Source organism: Eubalaena glacialis, chromosome 2, assembly GCF_028564815.1.
Source record: "Eubalaena glacialis isolate mEubGla1 chromosome 2, mEubGla1.1.hap2.+ XY, whole genome shotgun sequence".
NCBI classification, from domain to species: domain Eukaryota; kingdom Metazoa; phylum Chordata; class Mammalia; order Artiodactyla; family Balaenidae; genus Eubalaena; species Eubalaena glacialis.
In genome coordinates, this window is record NC_083717.1 from 5057998 (window position 1) to 5079225 (window position 21228).

Below are 21228 nucleotides of genomic sequence, written 5' to 3' on the forward strand. Positions count from 1 at the left end.
GAGACAATGAATTCACTGCTTGGAGGCACGTCTCCACCCGTGAATGAGATGTGACAGTTCTCACAAGCTTCCAGGTGGTGATGACGATGGCCAACCAACCACACTGTAAGTAACAAGCTCCGGAACAGGGTCTCAGGATCCAGAACCTGCCATTCCACTAGGCAACTACACTCTTCGGTTCTCCATAGTGAGTCTACTCTTCGATAATTAAACATTGCTTCTACTGTCAAGGATATCTTATTATAAGATATCTTGGATTATTCTGCATAAAATTATTCCTTAATTATACAGATTTAGAAATTATTCTGAGGTAGTAAAAATGAGCGATCAATTATGAATGACTACTTCTCAAAGATGTAATTTATCATTGTAAAACTATTCACAAGCCAAATTTTTTCAAGTAAGAAGAAAAATACCCTCTCCTTCCTTCATCTCCAAAATGTATTTCTAGGTTTTCACATCTCAAGAGTACTTAGATAAATTAGAAGTGCCTTGGGAAGAAAGTCTAGATAAGTCTGGATGAATCACTTCATAATTCCCTTGAAACGGTCAAAACCCTGAATGTGAGCCCTCTACAACTAAGAGTTTTCTGCTCATGCTTTCACATCACTCATTATATTCTACCCCAAGCCATACAGTGGGGAAAGACAGTGCAGTAAGTTACCACACACTTTAAGCCTACTTAGTTAGCTGGGCATCCTAAAGGATGGTTACCAGAATAGAAAAAGAACAGAAGAGATAATCTTCCATTTTTTTTCCTATATGACATAAATTAGAGATTGAGCTCATTATATAAATAATTTTTTTTTAAAGGCAAGTTAAGCCTTTCAGTCAGTCATATTTATTAGGAAAAAGAAAGAAGACACTTATGTGCTGGTCAGCTCTTATTAAGGGTAACTTCTCTTCCCAATGACCCCCTTTTATCTCTCTACCATTTTTTAATACAGGTGCTCATAAATTTCATAATCCAAAGAACCTCTAAACACAACCTTAAATTTTAAGGAAACCTGATTTTTGAGCTGTCATTCTTTGTAGATAAAATTACAGCACAAAGAGCATTTAACAAGAATGTCAGTATTACCTAATAAAGCAATTTCGTCTGTATTATTAAAATTATATTAAAATTTTTTTAATTGCAAAAAGGTTAAACGAATTCATTAATAAAGAAGGAGAAACAGTGGGGAAATGGAAGTTGGAACACATTAACATTCCACTATATTTTTCTGGCAACTTTATATGCAAGATTATTATTATTAACAAAAATTCCTCTGGAGTATTAAAAACTACCTGGGTTTGGAGGAAAAAAAGAAAAATAAACATGGCTACTTTAGAGAAATGAACTGTAGCACACGCACAAATTTATATAAAATACCTGAGAGCCAATAGCTGGAAACGTAACACCTTGTTCCTTAAGGTTCTTAATCATTGCTGATATTAGACTAAGCTGTGGATCATTCTTAAATTCATCCGTCCATTCAACCATAAGAGCCTTTAATTTTTCACACACTTTAGGATGACCCTTAAAAATAGAGAAAAAGAATTAATAAAAAAGCACTAATTTCCTGGCAAATGATTTAATGCAGATGCCGTAAATATAAATCTTATAAAGTGGTGCAGATCTCTTTTTAAATCATAAATTATCCCTAGCTATAGATGACACAGGAGAAAATACAGATGGTTACTAGAAATAAACTAGTTTTATTTCCACACTATGAAAAAAAATAGATGATACCATCACATACCTCATAACATATTAAAACACTAGATATATACTAACTTATTTTGGAGGTCAGAAAGACAGGACTTTTCAGAGTATTTTGCAACTAAGCAAGTATTGTCTATGAGGAAGACATAGAAAAGTTTGTTTTCTTTTTTGCAGACCAATGAAAAATAAGTTGGAAAGAGAGAATAAATAGTACAATTCCTTTATTCCTAATTCCTGACTTTTAATGTGCATGGCTATGATTTTACCCAGTTACTTAATTATCTGAGGCCTGGCATGAGGTCCACTATATGCCGATATTCCTGGAAACTTCATTTCTTCAAAATAACATTTCCCCCTTAAGTATAAAACCAGTATGTTCACTGTAAAATATTTGAAAAATAAAGAGTTCTTTCTCCTATATGCAACTGTTTGCTTTTTAAAGTAGTTGTTCACGTTACTAAATACTGAGTACAAATCTTCAATTAAGGAAAATATTACATTAGAATCTCTTCATAAACCGTTGTACATTTTGATGGACATTCAGGACATCAAAAGAATGGTAAATAATTAGCACAAAATACCTAAATATAACCAAATAACTGAATAAAGCAGAACAGGAAAAAATTATCACATAACCATGTTCTAAAAGGAGTACAGAATTTTAAATTCTTATTTATGTACTATTTCCTACTAAAATCTGGAAATACTCATTTTTTCCAAAAAACATGAAGCATTTTCCCTTTTAACACTTAAAACACTTTTTTAATATATAATTATCCCCCCCAAAAAGGCCAGAAATAATTACCTTTAGAATGCATGAATTTTTACGGAGAAAGCTCACATATTACTTAGTAAATTAAAATTTTTAAATTCCTTAAATTGCTGGATTTCAATTTTTAACTCTACATTCAGTTAAGCAGATGACCTCTGTGACTAAAACAAAAAATGGTTATAAAAACTGTGCCTAAAGTAAACTGCTACCTCTTAATCAGATAGAGAAATACACATATTTTTCATCAGAAGAAGGGAATGGTAAAGAAAAGAGGTTAAATATATTCTAATTTGGCTTGACCAAAACCAAATCTCCAAGTTATATAAATGTGTAGTCTCTTCAGCAAAACCTAACATGGACTTATACATGGGATAGACATAGCCTAGAAAGAGTTAAAAAAAAAAAAAAAAAAAAGCACAGACTAGTCCTTTGTGATTTAAAATGTGAAGAACTGAACAATAAAATATATGAAGAAAGAAGACAGTGTTAATTCATTTCTAGAAATAATGTTCCTTACCTTGTTTAATACGTTGCTTACTTCACTAGCAAAATCTCTTGAACATACTTCTAAGTGAAAAATTTTGCCACAATTTGATACACATGCTCCTAGAAGCTAAAAGTATAAAATAGGGAGTTAAAAGAGCTCGATTTTGGTAGACAATTTTGCGGTAGATCTTGAAATGAAACCACTCACAGTCAGAGCCTGCATAGCAACATGAGGATCTTTATGGTTCACCCTCCTCATAATAGACCGAAGACAATCTTTAGGTCTAAAAAATGAGAAATGTAACAATTAGTAGTACATTCTACTTTTTTCCCCCTTAACTATAAAAGGCAATAGACTATGATACAAAAGGGAGAATATGGTAGAGAAGTTTAATTCTTACTAATGACACAATTGAAAAACTGTACACTAAAAAGTTCCTTTAAATTTTTCAAACAAAATTAACAGGCTCTCTTCCTTAACGATCACAGATAAGGCATTTTGGGCTAATTCTAGATGGAAAGTTTTGAAAATAAAATGACACACCAAGACTTCCACCTCCAGTCACGATGGAATAACTGGAACCAGATTTACACTCCTGTTGTAAATAATTAGAAAACTGGAAAAATATATTTAAAATACATTTGGGACATTAGGCCACAGGTAGTGCTGAATGATGATCTCTAAGAAAGAACACGAATTAAATAAACAGACATCTGCCTCAACTTTCTACCCAGGGGCACTTTCCAGGTACCGAAATAGGCTTTCTGTCTAAAGGCAGTTTCTGGATCTCAGCGCAGAGAAGGTGATCCCAGGAAGATGGCGGTGATCTCACTGAATTGAGGGGACAGAAATCAGAATTCTGGCAGGCTGTGGGAGCTAGAATTTGCAGGACAGAGTAGAGGAGCTATATGAAGAAAGAGTGCTAGATACCTGCATGGGGTCCACTGAGGTCTGCTGCCCACCAGGCTGGACAAAAAGTGACTGAGAGCTCTATGTTGAAGGGTTCTCAAAGCTCACACAGCTGTCAGAGCTCATACCAAAGTGGACAGTCCTTGCAGCAGAGCGTTTAGGCCTTGGTGATGGGGCTACACCACCCCAAAAGACTATCCTAAATCCATCCAATAACAACTTAAAAAACAAGCCACAGAAGAATAAAATTGATCCAGACGTAACCTCTAACAGAATCAAGTCCAATATTCTTTAACAGGAGTATGAAAAAACCTGGCATTCAACAATATAAAATTCATAATACTAAGCATTCAATCAAAAATTACCAGATGTGACATGAACCAGGAAGAAGTGACACTTAACTAGGAGAAAACTCAGTCAAATGAAAATGTGGAAATTATATACGCTATTTTAAGTATGCTCAAGGATGTACAAGGAATCATCAACATAGCAAAGGAAAGAAGTGGTATACAAAAAAGAACCCGATAAAACTTCCAGAGAAGAAAAATACATAAAATGAACTAATTAATTAAGTAATTAACTAATTGGATGAAATTAACCTGATAGAAATGGAAGGACGTATCTAATAAGGGATTAATATCCAGAATATATAAAGGGGTCCTACCTCTCAACAACAAAAAAATAATAATCCAATTCAAAAATGGGCAAAGGACTCAAACAGACATTTCTCCAAAGAAGATATATAAATGGCCAGAAAGCACATGAAAAACCACTCAGCATCATTAGGGAGCGGCACATGAAATCACAGTGAGACACGATTTCGCATTAAAAAGGAAGAGGCAACCAGCCGGGGATGTGGGGAAATGGGAACCCTTATGCATAGCGGTGCCCACGGCGATGCGAAACGAAACGACGTAGCCACTGTGGACAAGTCTGACAGCTTCTCACAAAGTCAGACATAAAACTGCCCCATGACCCAGGAACTCCACCACTATGTGCTGAATACGCACATAAAAGAACTGAAAGCAGGGATTCAAGCAGACATCTGTACATCCATGCTCAGAGCAGCATTATTCACAACAGCCAAATCCCCACCAACAGACGAACGGATAAACAAAATACAATGCAATACTATTCAGCCTAAAAGAACGAAATTCTGACACATGCTACATGGGTGGACCTTGAAGACATACTTAGTGAATTAAGCCAGACACAAAAGGAGAAATATTATATGGTTCCACTTATACGTGGTACTCAAAACAGGCAAATTCATGGAGATACAAAGTAGAATAGAAGTCACCAGTGGCTAAGAGAAGGGGGAAGTGGACAGTTACTATTTAACTGCATACATACAGAGCTTCCATTTGGGATGGAAGTTTAGGAAATGGACAGCTGGACACACACATACAAAAGAAAACACAGTATCAAGTGATCGGAACAACACTGAGCCCTGGGAAAACTGGCCAGTAAGAATAATTGTCCTAAAAAATTTCTTTAAGAATTGAAAATGCAACTACTAATGATAAACAGAAAAAAGTCATTTTTAATAGGAAGATATTAGAATAAACAATAAAATTTCTGTTTCTAAGGCTGTTTCACTGCCTGTTGGGAAGCTTTCCACTTAAAGAGCATGGAAAAAAGAGGGGGGAAAATTGTATTTATGGGATACCTATTATATGTCAAGCATTCAACTCATGATTCTGCAGCTCTTATTCTACTGATTTTGTATTAAAAGTATCTAAAAGCAGCATCATTAGACTGAAGAAATAATATAACATTATTTAGATTTTGCCTTTTTTACAGTTGGACTTATTTTAGGAGCCAGAATCTGTGACCTCATGCTAATTTTTGCAGTTGTGAAAAGCATGTTGACAAACACAAAATTATCATTTCAAAGCACTGGCAGAGGCCAAATTATCGAAATACTAAAATTAAAATCATTAAAAAATAATGATCCAAAGATGATTCAGCACAGTGAATAAAACATTTTAGAAAATAATCCTCAATACTTGCTTTACCACCAAATTTTAAATGAAATTTCTGACGTATTGTTCATAAACCACATTCTTTTTTTTTTTTTTTTTTTTAAAGAAAGAAATCTAAACTGTGGTGACTTCTGGAAAAGAGGATGGAGAAAGGGGCTTTGAAATGGAACTTTTTACTTTTTATTACACTCATTTCTATACTGTTGAAATGTTTAACCACAGCCAATTTTAAAAACCAAGGCAAGGACATGTCTGGAACCAAAGCAAAGTTGGCTATTGCATCCAGAGAAAGGATAATGCCCAAAAAAGCCAACTAGAATGTTTGTAAGTCCTGACAAACACTTTATGTATGCCAACAAAGCAATATCTTTTTAGGTATAATAAGCTAAAAAACAAAATCCCTTCAGAACTGTGTATAAAACTGGCGCTATTAAACAACAGAAGTGACCCACAAAAATCTAATATTTAAAGACCTCATTCTGTTCCGTGTTTTTTTTCAATTCAGCTTTTCAGTATTTCCACAAAACGATAAGTAAAATACAGAAGTGAAAGTATATTTATATACATTTCATTATAAATCTTACAATTCAACAAAAAATTATAGCTAAAATATTCTTTTTAAAAAGGTTTAAGAGTTATAATTGAATTTAAAGTAGGTGTCCTATGGCTATTATCCTCTCAATGACAAATGAAAATGGACTACAAATACAGTATCTGTATAATTTATCATCTATACGAGTGCCCCTTTGAGAGTGAAAGGGGGTGCTAACCAGGCGCAATACAAGAACAGCAGGCATAGAGTGAAACTATCCAAGGGAAATTGGATGCATGGTCACCCCAGCCGAAACTATGTTCATCCAAACATTATCTTTTTATGCATAGATCTCGGACACGTAGTTCATACGAGAGTGAGAAAAAAGGCAGTACTTCCATCTAGTTGTGGCTTCTACTGTCTTTTCCTCGAATCCTAGACCAGACAAGAAAACAGGTTTTTCGTGAATGGACACAGCTGCCTCGGCATATGTCAGCTCTGACGAACTAAAGCATCAAAGTCAGTTTCATTACTCACAACATTACTCAATGTAGGCCACCTCAATACACTGTACTGTGGGCTTCCATGAAAAGAAAGCTTTAGGAGGGGGCTCTTCTCCTCTAGACCCTCTCACTCCAGCTCCCCTCTCTCCACACCACTCTCCATCTTTCAGGTTCTATGTCTTCAACATGGCCGACGCTCAAGAAGAAGTCATTGAGCTAAATGGGAAAGACACGAATTTTCACTGTTGTACAATAATTAGTATTTAGAATAACTGAATAATCGTCATTATAAAAAGCTCTATTTGTTACCAACTTCTGCATCTTCTGCTGAGTCTGCTTTCTATGTGGAAAATGTACATGCACTTGCAAAATCTATTTCTGAAAAATTACGTGATGCGGGGAAAATGCACAATAAGTAGTGCTGGGAGGAGCACAGGATGTGAGGAAAGGGACCGCTGAGACATACGAATGAAGTATTTTGTAAAATTACCTGCTAAGATAAAATCTGCACGTGCATTTAGAGAAGTCTACCAACGGTTTCCACCACCAACCTTTTGTAAAGGGTAGTCCAATCCTGATCTCTCTCAAAACCCTTCCCAAAACTCCATTCTGGTATTTTAAAACATTCTGTAAGACTCATCCTCTCTCTGCCTTATCTTGAGATGCGAAAACAAAAAGATAGGAGAGGTCAAGGATACACACAAGAACAAGGAAAGAACTCTCTCTCACCCTTCCCAGTTTTCCAACCCCAAAATAACTCTCTTAACTTACCGTGTGATAAATGACCATACCACAAATCACACCACTGTAAAATGTAATGGAATTGTACTGTTTCCTGAGTTTCCAAAGTTAAGGATAACAAGGCAACAATGGCAGTTAATCAATTTTCTTTGATTAGGGAGTTACTGGTGCAGAACATACTCTGTCATCACTCAAATATGCTCAATACAGGCAACTTCTCCTCAATTACTGAAGCAAAACGGTTATGTTGAGCACCAGGTGAAGACGATGGCTTGTATATTCAGGGCCGTGTTGTTTAAGATATGTATACTCTGAGCAAGAGTCATACCCAGTGCAGGGAGATATACACACTCTGTACGAGAAATGGGAACTGGAATTTAAGACAGCACGTAGAGCTCAGCAAATGGACAGAAGAACAAGTTTTGAAGAAAAATAAAATTGAGGGGGCTGCGAAAGAATACAGTTAAATTCAGTAAGTTAAACATGCATAGGAATGTAGCTCAGATCTAGAGTTAAGAGGACCAAAGAAAACTAAAACTAATTTTGCATTCCTACAGTTCTCTTTTCAAAGAATAATGAAATTTCAAATCTCTTTGAATAGCCCTGAGTACGTTTCCAAAACTGTCACCACATTATTTATAAATGTCTATCTACTTGTAGGTATGTTGCTGTACAGTTATGACAGATAAATAGCTCAGCATTCATCTCTAGTCACCAGTTAGTGAGATTACCTGAAAAGGTCTTTCCATTAATATATAAGGAGAAAGCCAAAAATATTCAATGATTTTGTTGGATAAAGGAGTCAAGATTTGTGAGATCTTATGCTTTGTATAAGTTTTTAAAAGTCTCTTATTTAAAAATATGTCTCATCTCTACATCTTAATTGAAAAGTACTTTTGTATTATCAAGAGAACAGGTTAAACTGTGATGAGATTTTATACGCTTCAGGAAATTATTACCATTGAAAAGGCAGTGAATTCAAATACTAATTATTGCATCTATTACTAAACCAATGATTTTAGATCAATCAAATTTTCAAAATGAGGATACCACCTCTTTATTATCCCCCTCACGGGGCCTGACAGAAGAACAATAGGACATTTTCTTAAAAGTATTGTAAATATAAAAGACAAGCAATATAAAAACAAAAGTAACAGAAATAACAGTGTAGAGCACAGTTCACGAATGTGCTTGCACGGGTAACCTCTCATCACCTTTGAGGCAGGACTGAAGAGGTACAAAGATACTAGCAGTCTGTTTCTAAATAGGGGCAGAAAAATTCTTGCAGTGTAAGACTATCTGGCGTATCACATCTCTGGTCCCCGCCTAATCAATGTCGGCAGTAACCTCCTGTTAGTGTGACAACCAAAGCCACCCCTAGCAGCGCAACACCGCTGGGCTGAGAACTGCTGCTGGACAAGAGCAGCGCTGTGATTCAGTAGAAAAAGATGTGAGGCCTGACAGACCTCATCTGCAAAAAGGGACTTACACGCTTCCTGTTCAGTATGTTATTACATTACTCCCAGAATCATGCCAGGGACTTAGAGATACTCAATGTTAGTTCTAGAAAGCACAAACATATTCTTCTATCAAGTTACTTTTACAACTTTAGCTTTCAAAGCTACTTTAGAGTGATTTAAACTTTACATTTTCTTTTTACATGCTATAAAAAGTGCTTTACTACAACTTACAATTCAAGGATATATGTATAACCGTATTGTGGAGGGGGGAGGGGATATGTGTATGCATAGCTTTTATAGGTCTTAGCACCCAGCAGGCATACACTAAAAGATGTGGGACCTCAAATCTTTGCTGAACAAAGTAAAAAAAAATTTTAATTAACAGAGAATATAAACCCTCCTTGAATACTGAAGGGAGTCTAATATAGAGGGTGGCTTTCAAAAGCATAAAGGCATTACATTAACTATAAAAGAAGTTTAATATTATAAAATGCAAAAGAAATCAGAACTGAAATGAATAATAACTGTATATTCAATGGCATATTCAAAGTGCATATTTGATTCATAATATACATTACATAAAACACAGTCTACAGAGCACAAGGGGGAAAAGGGCAAAACACTGAATACAAATATCAAATTCTGATTCTGAGCTTGTTAAACAGGTATTTCTTATGAGATAACTGATGGAACATGAATATAGCCTACAAATTATGTTATTTGGCTATTTAAAGAACAAGTTCATGTGCCCAAAGGACTTCATCGGAAAAGGAGGTAAACTTCTAATACTAAATATTGAGGGTTAATGGAAGTATAGATAAGTCACTGAATACTTAAATTTAGTAATATTTTGAGTTTCCTAGATCATATAACACTGGAGTATATTTCAGTCAAACAGAACACAATGTAATATAACATATAGGAGAGAGAGGAATCACTAAAAACTTAATAAAATTGGTATATCTTGACTCATGATTTAAAAAAAATTTTTTTTAATATTTATTTATTTTTTGGCTGCATCAGGTCTCAGCTGTAGCATGAGGGATCTTTCGTTGTGGCATGTGGGCTCTTCGTTGCAGTGCGCAGGCTTCTGAAAAGGCTATAACATACTATATGATCCTAATTGTATGACATTTTGGAAAAGGCGAAATTATAGAAATAGTAAAAAAAAAAAAAAAAAAGAAAGAAATTAGTGGTTGTCAGGGGTTCAGAGAGAGAAAGGAGAGGGATGAATGGGGGGAGCACAGGACATTTTAAGGATGGTGAAACTACTCTGTGTGATACTGTAATAATGTATACGTCATTATGGGCTTGTCAAAACCCATAAAACTGTATAATATAGAGTGAGTCTTAATGTAAACTATAGACTTTACTTAATAATAATGTATCAATATTGGTTCATTACTTGTAACATATACCACACTAATGCAAGATGTTAATAATAGGGGAAACTGCATATAAGGGGTGGGAGTGGGTTATGGAATTCTTCGTACTATCTGCTCAATTTTTTTCTAAACCTAAAATTGTATTTAAAAAAACACAAAGTCTATTAATTATAAAACAAAAAATGAAACCATAAAGAAAATATGAGATAATTCTACTAAAACCCTGGAGAAGGAAAGTCTCATATAACTCAAAATTCTAAAAACCATAAGACTGATAAATTCAGCTATATAAAAATCAAAAATTTCTAAATGGAAAAACAACAAAGTCAGAAGAATAATGGAAGGAATTCCCTGGCGGTCCAGTGGTTAGGACTTGGCGCTTTCACTGCCAGGGCCTGGATTCGATCCCTGGTCGGGAACTAAGATCCCACAAGCTGTGCGGCGCAGCCAAAAAAAAACAAAAAACAAAAAAGAATAATGGAAAAATATATGCAATTCATAAAACAGACAAGATACGTCCCTAACACATCAGGGACTCCTAGAAATGAGGAAAGGATAGATACAGACAGTTCACAGAAAAGGAAGCACAAAGAGCTCTTAAGTACAGAAAAAGATGTGCATCCCAGAAAACGATAAGAATGTGCCTTTGACTCTGGAAGACCACCCACCTCAAGCCTCTTCACCTTTATGGAAAGGGGTCAGAGGGAGCCCCAACCACTCCTTCCCAGGACTCCAAGGTTCCTTCTGCAGAAGTCAAGACCAAGTCTTGGGCACCCAACTTTCTCTACTATCCAATAATTGAGAACTTGAGAACATATGCCTGTTATTCTTGTTTAGACCAGTCCCTACAAGAAGCTCCAGACTATCCTCTCCATCATTAAACAGCTCTGCATATCCATTACTCCCCAGCTTCTGAAATCTTTCCACTGGATCCTCTAGAAGTCACAGCCCATGATCAACAAAAGGCCCTACCCCTGGTCCTTTTGCTCTACAGAAAACTGGCTCTCCATGGAAGATAACACTTCTCCTGCAGCCACCTCAAGTGGTAGCTTTCTGTCTTCCCCCAGCTCTTGTACCTCCTAAATGAAGGGTCCTCTTTGCTCCCTTTGCTACTTCGAAACCATTCTCCCTCCCTCTTTCCTAAATAAAACAGCCCAGTTCTGATCTTCTCATTTAAAAAAACCTCACTGCCCCCTCATCTTTCAATGATTGTAACTCCTGGCTCACTGCCACTCTCTCTAATGTTACGTCTGTCTTAACGGAAGTGATGCTTCCAACACCCTTGGCTTTTTGACTCCACCTTACTATTATTAACCGTCAAGGTCACATCCTAGACCATGTCATTACCAAAAGCTGAAAACCCTCTACAAACTCAGTTTCAAGCATTCCAACTATCTTCCATGTTTCTAACTCACTCCCTCTCTTTATACCCAGCTCTGTGCTTGCTTAGGGCGACTCACCCCTGCTCCAGCTAGTCTGTATCTTCCAAGTTCTTAGAGAGCGCCAAGGGTCCTCTACCCTGCAGCACTCACGTGAAGGCTGTTCCCTCTGCCTGGGACCTCTGCTTGCAGCTCTTTGCTTTTTCTCAACTTTAAAATCATCGCATAAATGTTATCCCTCACGCCTGTGCTTCCCTGAAAAACCTAAGTAGGTCTCCCTTTTATTCTCCACTAAAGCCCTCCGCTCACTATCTTCTTAGACCATTTCCTGTTTATTTCTATCGTCCACTGGCAAACTGTTACCATAGCTGATGACAAAGGCTGTACCTGCTTTATTCACCACTCTAGACCCAAAGCATGATACCCAGCCAGTACCCACTGTTTGTCAAATAAAAGCAAAAACGACTGATACAAAAAGGATGAAATGAACTGAAGTAATTCTGTGACATTAAGAAAGTGAAAGAGACCAGGAAATCAAGATCACGCTTTACAAAAAAGCCTTTAATTTTATTCCTGCTATAACTCTTCCCCTAGTTTAAATTACATTTAAAAAAAAAATCCTAAATATGAATCAGATTCTCATTTGTTAACTATAAAAAACTAGAGTACCTACAGCTGTTGTGATGATTAAATAAAATGTTTATAAGGCACTTAAACAAGACCCAGCAGATAATAAGCAGTCAATAAATGTTGGCTATTATCCTTAAAAGACTTTAAAACCTAAGGCCAGTAAATTGAGGGTATGATTATTACAAAACATATGCTGGAAGAAATCTGCTTCTAGAACTGATGCTGCCCTTCCAACTTGAAGAAGTCTAGGTCAGAGATTACTTTTCCCTTAAAAAATCAGGACATATTCTATCAACCTCCAGCTAAAGGTCAGAAATAGTCAAAGCCCGGGTCCAGGACAAGACAACATAAAGCCAATGAAAAATATTTTTAACAAACTCTTTCCCAAAGGCTTATATTTATATTTTTCACAAAATATCAGTAATGACTATCATTTTCTCCTTCTAATTCTGTACGAATAAGTCAAAGACTTACTATCCAAATAGATCCCTTATCCAAGTAAAGAAAAAAGTTTATCACGTTGTCCACTCTCAGTCAACTATATTTTTGTCTAAAGCTAAACAAAGACAGTTAAGACATAAAGTAATAGCACAAATTAATCTGGATGTCAATTACAGAGTTTTAATTTTAACTTTTTATTGCAGATAATCAACACCTACCCTCACATCTATTTTTTATATATGAAATTATAATCGAATCAATCAAAACTAATAGACAAAAGCTATTTATTATGGGAAGCTATTTATTATGTTAAAGAAAACTGCTACTATTATTCTGAAAGTTCTCTTGATTCTGAACAGAGACTTTTCAGTCCCTCATATGACATCACTGGCTAAGCATTTTTCAGTACTTAGACATTGGAACTGCACACTAAAAATCACGTGAATATCTTTGGAAGTCAGAAAAAAATTTTCAGAATTTTTTTTAAAGTTTTAAGTCCAGCATATTCAAACATTTCAGGCTGACAGGATATATTAGGGAATTAAGTAATTACAAATGCAGAAGAGTGTATAATATGCTTATTGTCTATTAAGGCAGGGAAAGATACTCGTATTTGTGTAAGAAACAATGCAAAGATACAAAAGAAACAGAAGTGGTTACCTATAGAGGATGGGGGAGGGAAACAGGGACAGAACTTAGACTTCCAAATGTTCATCTTTTTAAACTGTTTTAAATTTTGAGCCATGTGAGTATTTTTGAAACAAAAAAGTATATATTTCATAAGCATAAGTATTTCTTTAAATCAACAAACATAAATACACACGTATGTGTGGCTCAAAGAACAGTAAGTTTTTTTTAAAGAGGAAGAATTAAAGAGGGTTTTTCAAAATACTGCAGGAACCATGTTTCTGGGTCACAGTTCTCTGACCAAATGAAATTTCACAATAATTGGCTCTTCATTTCCCCTTAAAAATTGAGAATATTTTCCAAACAACCATAACTCCAAAACAGATGACTCGAAAAAAAGAAATGAAGGGAGGGAGGGAGGGAGGGAGGAAGGAAGGAAGGAAGGAAGGAAGGAAGGGAGGAAGGAAGGAAGGGAGGAAGGAGTTTTTTAAAAAGGGCCAAAAGGATTTTTAAGTATTATTTTCTCAGGGAAGAAAGACTTTACTATAAGTTACTTTATGCACTAAATAATTCTACAATATATTGCTGGTTACAAATCATTTTGTTTAAAAAAGAATCTTACTGAAATAGAAATGCTTTTCTTAACGTTCCCTCCACCATCCCCAAATCCGTCCTCTTAAATAGATCTGTACATTTTATAAAATTACAGATTAATACCATATGGCAATGTTTGTTTTAAGAAAAAAACACCTAGACTGTTGCCTAGGATACAAGTAACCTGATGAGCTGCACTCCAGCCCACAGCGCCCCTCTGCTTCAACCTGCCCCATCTACATTTGCCTCAGGAAAACTCACGTCTCCTTTTCCCTCTCACACCAATGACACGTCTCAATCTTTTCTAAAGCACACCAGGTACCTAGAATACTTCACTGACAACCTACAATACCGGTTCAATATTCTCATGCTGCCTTCAGCAACCCGTACTAAACATATGTATCTAGATTCCTAGACAACATAAACCTGATTTCCGTAAGTTTTCCATATAACTAATTATGAAATGATTTAAAAAATTAAAACCGAACTGTAAGTGGTTACCAGGTTCTGGGGAAGGGGGAAGTGGTAAGTTGTTTAACAGGCAGAGCTCACTTGGGGATGATGACAAGATGTGGAGATGGATAGTGGTGATGATCCCACAACAATGCGAATGTACTGAATGCCACAAACTTAGGTCAAAGAAAATGTTTTCATGTATAATAATACACTTGCCTTTATAATAATGCAGTCATAAAATATTTTTATTACTTTTTTATGGAGAAAGGGAACCAGGAAGACAAAAGTGCTGACGGCCCATGAAAGTCAAAATGTGGCCCTGATGCTTATTTCCTACTATGAAATCATCAAGGTACAGCAAGAAAGTGAAAATAATGAAAATACAACTGGATATGTATGTAAAACATTACTTTTAAAGAGAAATCACACACATAAGCAAATTTTGCGGGTTTGATTTTTTTTAAACCCTATAATATTAGAATGGCATCTCAATTATTACACAATCCTTTTCAAACAATTCTTAATATTAACAAGAGCTATAAAGAGATATCACATTTCCATAAACAAACAAATAAATGCTTGGAAATTAACTTAATGAGAATTTAAAGGAACTAGAGAGCAAGTATTAAGGAAGAAAAAATAAGTGAAAGAGAAAAAAGGAAAAGAAGGGAAGAGGAAAGGAAAAAATATTGATTAAAAACAAATAGAACTACCTCTCATTATTTAAATTAGCAAAGCTGAAAACATTTCCTAAGTAAATTCATAGATTTAGCATAATGTCAATTAAAATCTCCAAAGTATAATGAAATACTAAGGAAAAATACTGAGAAAGAATATGTTGTCTAAAGTAAATTTGAAAAAATTAAAAAATGAGGATGTATCTAAACCTACTGATACTAGACAACAACAAAAAGCAAATAGAAAACAATTATTTAAAGCTATAAATTAGTACATTTTAAGTATACAAGGACAACATGGATGGAACCTTGAAGGCATTATGCTAAGTGAAATCAGTCAGAGAAAGACGAATACTGTATGATCTCACTTATATATGGAATCTAATAAAATCAAACTCATAGAAACAGAGAACAGACTGGTGGTTGTCAGACGGGTGGAGGGGTGGGCAAAATGAATAAAATGGGTCAAAAGGTACAAACTTCCAGTTATAAGTAAGTTCTGAGGCTGTAATGTACAGCATGGAGAGTACAGTTACAATACTTTGTTGCACATTAGAAAGTTGCTGAGAGAGTAGATCTGAACAGTTCTCATCACAGGAAAAGACAGGAAAAAAATAACAAATTATCATTTCTAGTATAATAATGTTAACATGAAGAAAAACAAATTGATCTCTTTAAACCTTCATGACACATCATACAGGATTTTTAGGTGGGTTACAAATTTATTTTTTAACTAGAAAAATATGGAATATTTCTAGTAATGAAAGGGAGTTTGTCCTTTCATTTCAAGCAATTAACCAAATTATTATAAAAAAGTATCTACAAAATGAAGACTACCAAACAAAAGATAAAAAGAAAACTGATGGAGTGAAAAGAGAGAGGAGGGACTTTGCAACTGGAATGCTAGATAAACGTTTTATCTCCAAAATACACAGGGATGGAGCTAGGTCGATACCTAGTCCTCAACAGACAAACTGTCACAAAATATCATTTTAATCAAAAAGAGGCAGGTTTGACATAAATACACTACCATGTGTAAAACTGATAGCTAGTAGGAACCTGCAGTATAGCACAGGAAGCTCAGGTCGGTGCTTTGTGATGACCCAGATGGGCAGGATGGGAGGGAGGTCCAAGAGGGAGGGGATATATGTATACATATAGCTGATACACTTTGTTGTACAGCACAAACTAACACAACATTGTAAAGCCATTAAAAAAAAAAAAGAGGCAGAGGTGTACCCACTTAACCATGCACCAGATACTATTATAAACACTTTATATATATTAACTAATCTAACACTCACAACAAGTCCCCTATGAAAAAGATACTATTTTTATTCTCATGTAGCAAACTAGAAAAGGAAGTTCCTATTTACCCACCAGTGACAGCTAAGCAGTCAGAGCCAGGATCTGAACGCAGGCAGTCTCACTCCAGAGGCCATGCTCTCAGCCACTAAGCTATTTGCTTTCCTCCACACAACAAAAATTCATAGACCTTTCATCCTACAAATCTAAGTCTACTAGATGTATATAAATTACTATTATACAAGGCAAAACACAAATAAGAATGGTTTTGATAGAGTGCTTTGAGGATTCAGGTTTTCGGTTATGATTTTCAGTACTAGGGATAAGGAAAGCCTTTGTGGAAGAAATAATAGCCATAGTGGGTCTGGAAGGATATGAGACACAGAGATAGGAGAAGGGAGAAGAGAATATTCGACACTGAAGGAACAGAATGACCAAAAGCATTACGATAAAGCGGAAAAGCACTGGCAACTCAAATATTTGAGTTGAAAAGTACAGTAACTACAGAAGAAGTAAACGAAAAATAAATGATTCAGAGGCCTAAGGAGGTTACTAGACTTAACTGAGTACGAAAGACAGGGGAGTAACATGGTCAGAGTTGTCATATGACCACTGGCTATAAGAACTGGACAGAAAAGAGATGGAAACACAAGGAAACGCCAGACGTTAATTCACTAGGCTAGGCGTGGTTAAGGATGGCTCAAGTAAAGCAGGGCCAATAGAAGTAGAGAAAAAGGAACAGACACGTAACACACAGTAACTACTCAAACATCAACTAAATTAAGGAACTAACCAGGGCGGAAGGGAGGCAAAGACAACAAAGGAGATGGACGAGGCCACAATCCTGGGAACCTGCCAGAGGGAACACATTACGGACTAAAAAGGGCTTGAGTGACGGCGTGGAAAGGACGTAAAGACAAACTGCCCTGCCTGGTTTGACCAAGTTCAAGAACTTAACTAAGGAGACTCTATGACATCAATATCGTGAGAGAGATTATGGAGGCGTGCTGACACAATTTAGTAAAAAAACTAAATGCAGAGGAGAGTCTGAGGTTTTAGGTGTGAATGAAAGAATAACCTTGTCATTAACAGAGACAGGGGACAAAGGAGGGAATGTAGGTTTAAAGCAAAAGGAGACATGAGTTCAGGATTCTAGGTGTGAGACCGAGGCTTATGTAGTGTGATGTTCAGAAATTATGCTGCATCCCCAATATTAGTGCTTGACTTAGGGATTCAGAGCTAAAACTATAGATGTCACATAAAGAAACCTGAAAGCTGGGAGATTTCAAAAGAAAAAGTATCAGGTAAAAAAAAATGGACCAAAGAAAGTTTAAGGAACTCTCTCTATTTAGAAGGCAAGGAAGAAGAGCCAGAGAAGGCACCATCAGAGAGTTAAGATTACCACCAGAAGAATCAAGCAGAATCCAGCAGTGCTCCCAAACATTCTTCACATGAAAGTATGTAAATAAGACAATATTTGTGTGGCACAAAGGGGTAAATGTGGCTACTAATGACTGGACGTTATTAACCCAGGAATGAAGGAAACCATTACTCTGTACACCAGTCAATCCCCTTGAGGCACTGTTGAGAAAGCCCTGTATTACCAAAAAGTCTGTATGCCAGAAAGTTTACAATTCTATTTCCCTAAAACTGTCTCTCTTTCAACAGTCACTGATTAGTTGGGTCGAATGGGCAGATGTGACAAAGAAGAAAAGAACACAGAAATAACCAAAAAACTTGGTAACTGAGAAATCACTGAAGACTTTAAAAATCAGTGGGAATGGAAACAACCTAAATATCCATCAACAGATGAATGGATAAAGAAGATTTGGGGAATATATATATATATACACACACATATATATATAATATTCCATTGGATATATATATCCATTGTGTGTGTGTGTACACACACACACACACACACAATGGAACACCACTCAGCCATAAAAAAGAATGAAATAACGCCATTTGCGGCAACATGGATGGACCTAGAGATTATCATACTAAGCGAAGTAAGTCAGAAGGAGAAAGACAAATATCATATGATATCACTTATATGTGGAATCTAAAATACAACACTAATTAACATATCTACGAAACAGAAACAGACTCACAGACATAGAGAACAGACTTGAGGTTGCCAAGGGTGGGTGGGGGGAGGGAAGGACTAGGAGTTTGGGATTAGCAGATGTAAACTATTATATAGAGAATTGATAAGCAACAAGGTCCTACTGTAGAGCACAGGGAACTATATTCAATATCCTGTGATAAACCACAATGGTAAAGAATATGAAAAAGAATATATGTATAACTGAATCACTTTGCTGTACAGCAGGAATTAACACAACATTGTAAATCAACTATACTTCAATAAAATTTTTTTAAAAAATCAGTGGGAAAAGTTAGATTTCAGGAGGCAATTATGGACAAGGGAGAATAATTAAAGTATCAACATTGTTACCAGTCATGTTGCCCCTCCTGGTTATAGGGAGTAACCTAAATGGGATGATTCCTCAAATCTCACTAGCAAAAACATTCTCCTTTTAAACTAAATTGTGATTGTAATATGCTTTACCTTCTAACTCTTGTTTCATTCATGTTAATAAACAGGAAGAATAAATTAAAATCCTTTGAAACTTTGCAACACTTACCCAGTGCGAGACTGACCGACTTTATCACAAATATCCAAAATGAGGCCCCAATCCTCAGCAGTATTCATCTCACTGGTTGCTTTCTCTGTATATTATAAAAAGAAATCGCAGACACATTATTTTTAAAAATCTTTAAGAGGTAAATGATCGCATTCAAATTACCAAACTGTAGTATAATCAAATATCAACAAATCACAATAGGTGTCAACACCTGGTTAATGAAATATTTAAGTCCATCTTTAAAAGGAGGTAGGGCACCTTTATTACCTATCATAATTATTTTCCCCATTTATACTTCATTTGTTTGTTACTTAGTATCAAAAAAAATAGGCCACTGATTTTTTGTTATAAAAATACACCCGCAGGCGCACACACACGCGCACGCACAAATCTATCCCTTTCTGCACACAGAAAGACTAAAATAAAGAATACTTTCGGGCTTCCCTGGTGGCGCAGTGGTTGAGAGTCTGCCTGCCAATGCAGGGGACACGGGTTCGAGCCCTGGTCTGGGAAGATCCCACATGCCGCGGAGCAACTAGGCCCGTGAGCCACAAGTGCTGAGCCTGTGCGTCTGGAGCCTGTGCTCCGCAACGGGAGAGGCCGCGACAGTGAGAGGCCCGCGCACCGCGATGAAGAGTGGCCCCCGTTTGCCGCAACTAGAGAAAGCCCTCGCGCGGAGACGAAGACCCAACACAGCCAAAAATAAATTAAAAAAAAAAAAAAAAAAGAATACTTTCATTCCAATAATTCTTAGCTTTACTCGCCAGCGAAGGACCATGACTAGGTACAGATCTCTATCAAAATGTTTCAGGTAATTAAATTAATTAACTATCTAGTTTTGTTGATTTTGTTGTTTGGGGGGGAGGTGCTGAACAAAAGAAAACCAAGCTTTAACTGAATATTTTCCCTTAAATAAAAACTTGACAAGTTGAAAAAAACAACAGAGGTATGGCAGATTGAACCAAATCACCTAATTTAGATCCCTTTCTTAATTACAATAAAGGGACTTTTTTCTTCTTTAACACAAACACACAAGGATAAGGAAAACATGAGAAGCAGTAACAGCAACAACATCTCAAAAGCTATAGGACAACATTGATACATGGTAAACTACTCAGAAGACCCAAGAAAGGTGACTCCTGTATTGGCAGTAAGAAAGAAAAGCTTAAGAACCAGCTCGGTGCTTTGCGACAACCTAGACGGGTGGGATAGCGAGGGTGGGAGGGAGGCTCAAGAGGGAGGGGATATGGGGATATATGTATGCATATGGCTGATTCACTCTAACACAGTACTGTGAAGCAATTATACTCCAGTAAAGATCTATTAAATAAATAAATATTAAAAAAAAAAAAAGAACCAGTCTGTTGAATCCTCAGAAAATTCAAGTACTCATAGCAGAAACAATGTCTGCAATTGAGAATGAAGAAGAAAAAGAGGACCTCCAAGTTAGCAAAACCGGTTAGTGCTGTTTGAAATGTAGGTAGTCCCTACTTTGCTTCCTTACAGGCTCTAGCAATCACCTCTCCCCCCCGGAGCAAATGAGTGGTGGTTTACTTTCTGCAGGTAAAGCAAATTTTTTTTCTAGACAAGAAAATACCAGGTATAGTTGAGACTTAGGCACCAAAAATAAGCAATTACTTCTGTTTTCCAGTCTAGCACATAAGGAGCTTGGAAGTATTCACTTCATCCTAACAAGTAAAACAGTAAACAAAGTGAAAAGTCAACAACTCTTCTTAGATGCCTCAGAAGTGAGGTCACAGGGCAAACTGCTGCCCCCAAAATGAGACAAATAGATAGGTGGATACATAGAATCACAACTTAACAGAGCAGAAGCCCTTGAGCAGAAACATCTCCAGGAACCAGTACCAGGGCACAAAAATCTAAACTGAAACTGACAAACTGCCGGAGGAGAAGTGTGCACAAGTCTGAGAGTTAAAACTCCAGAGAAGCCTAGGCTTAGGGGAGTCCCCACACTTTTGTGAGCTT

The 21228-nt window shown here is 36.2% G+C and overlaps 1 protein-coding gene across 3 annotated transcripts in view; it reads right to left on the minus strand.

The window, feature by feature from the left end:
- STAM (signal transducing adaptor molecule) overlaps positions 1 to 21228 on the minus strand; it is a 69485-nt gene that overhangs the window by 31804 nt on the left and 16453 nt on the right. For 2 of the 3 annotated variants that reach the window (XM_061181542.1, XM_061181543.1), the window contains exons 2-5: positions 19243 to 19327; positions 3172 to 3247; positions 2995 to 3090; positions 1373 to 1519 (exon numbers count right to left, since the gene is read on the minus strand). In XM_061181542.1, coding sequence (XP_061037525.1) covers positions 1373 to 1519; positions 2995 to 3090; positions 3172 to 3247; positions 19243 to 19327 — 404 coding nt within the window. Of the gene's footprint in view, positions 1 to 1372; positions 1520 to 2994; positions 3091 to 3171; positions 3248 to 6927; positions 7110 to 19242; positions 19329 to 21228 lie in introns of those variants that run through there. The other variant, XM_061181544.1, reaches the window with a different exon arrangement.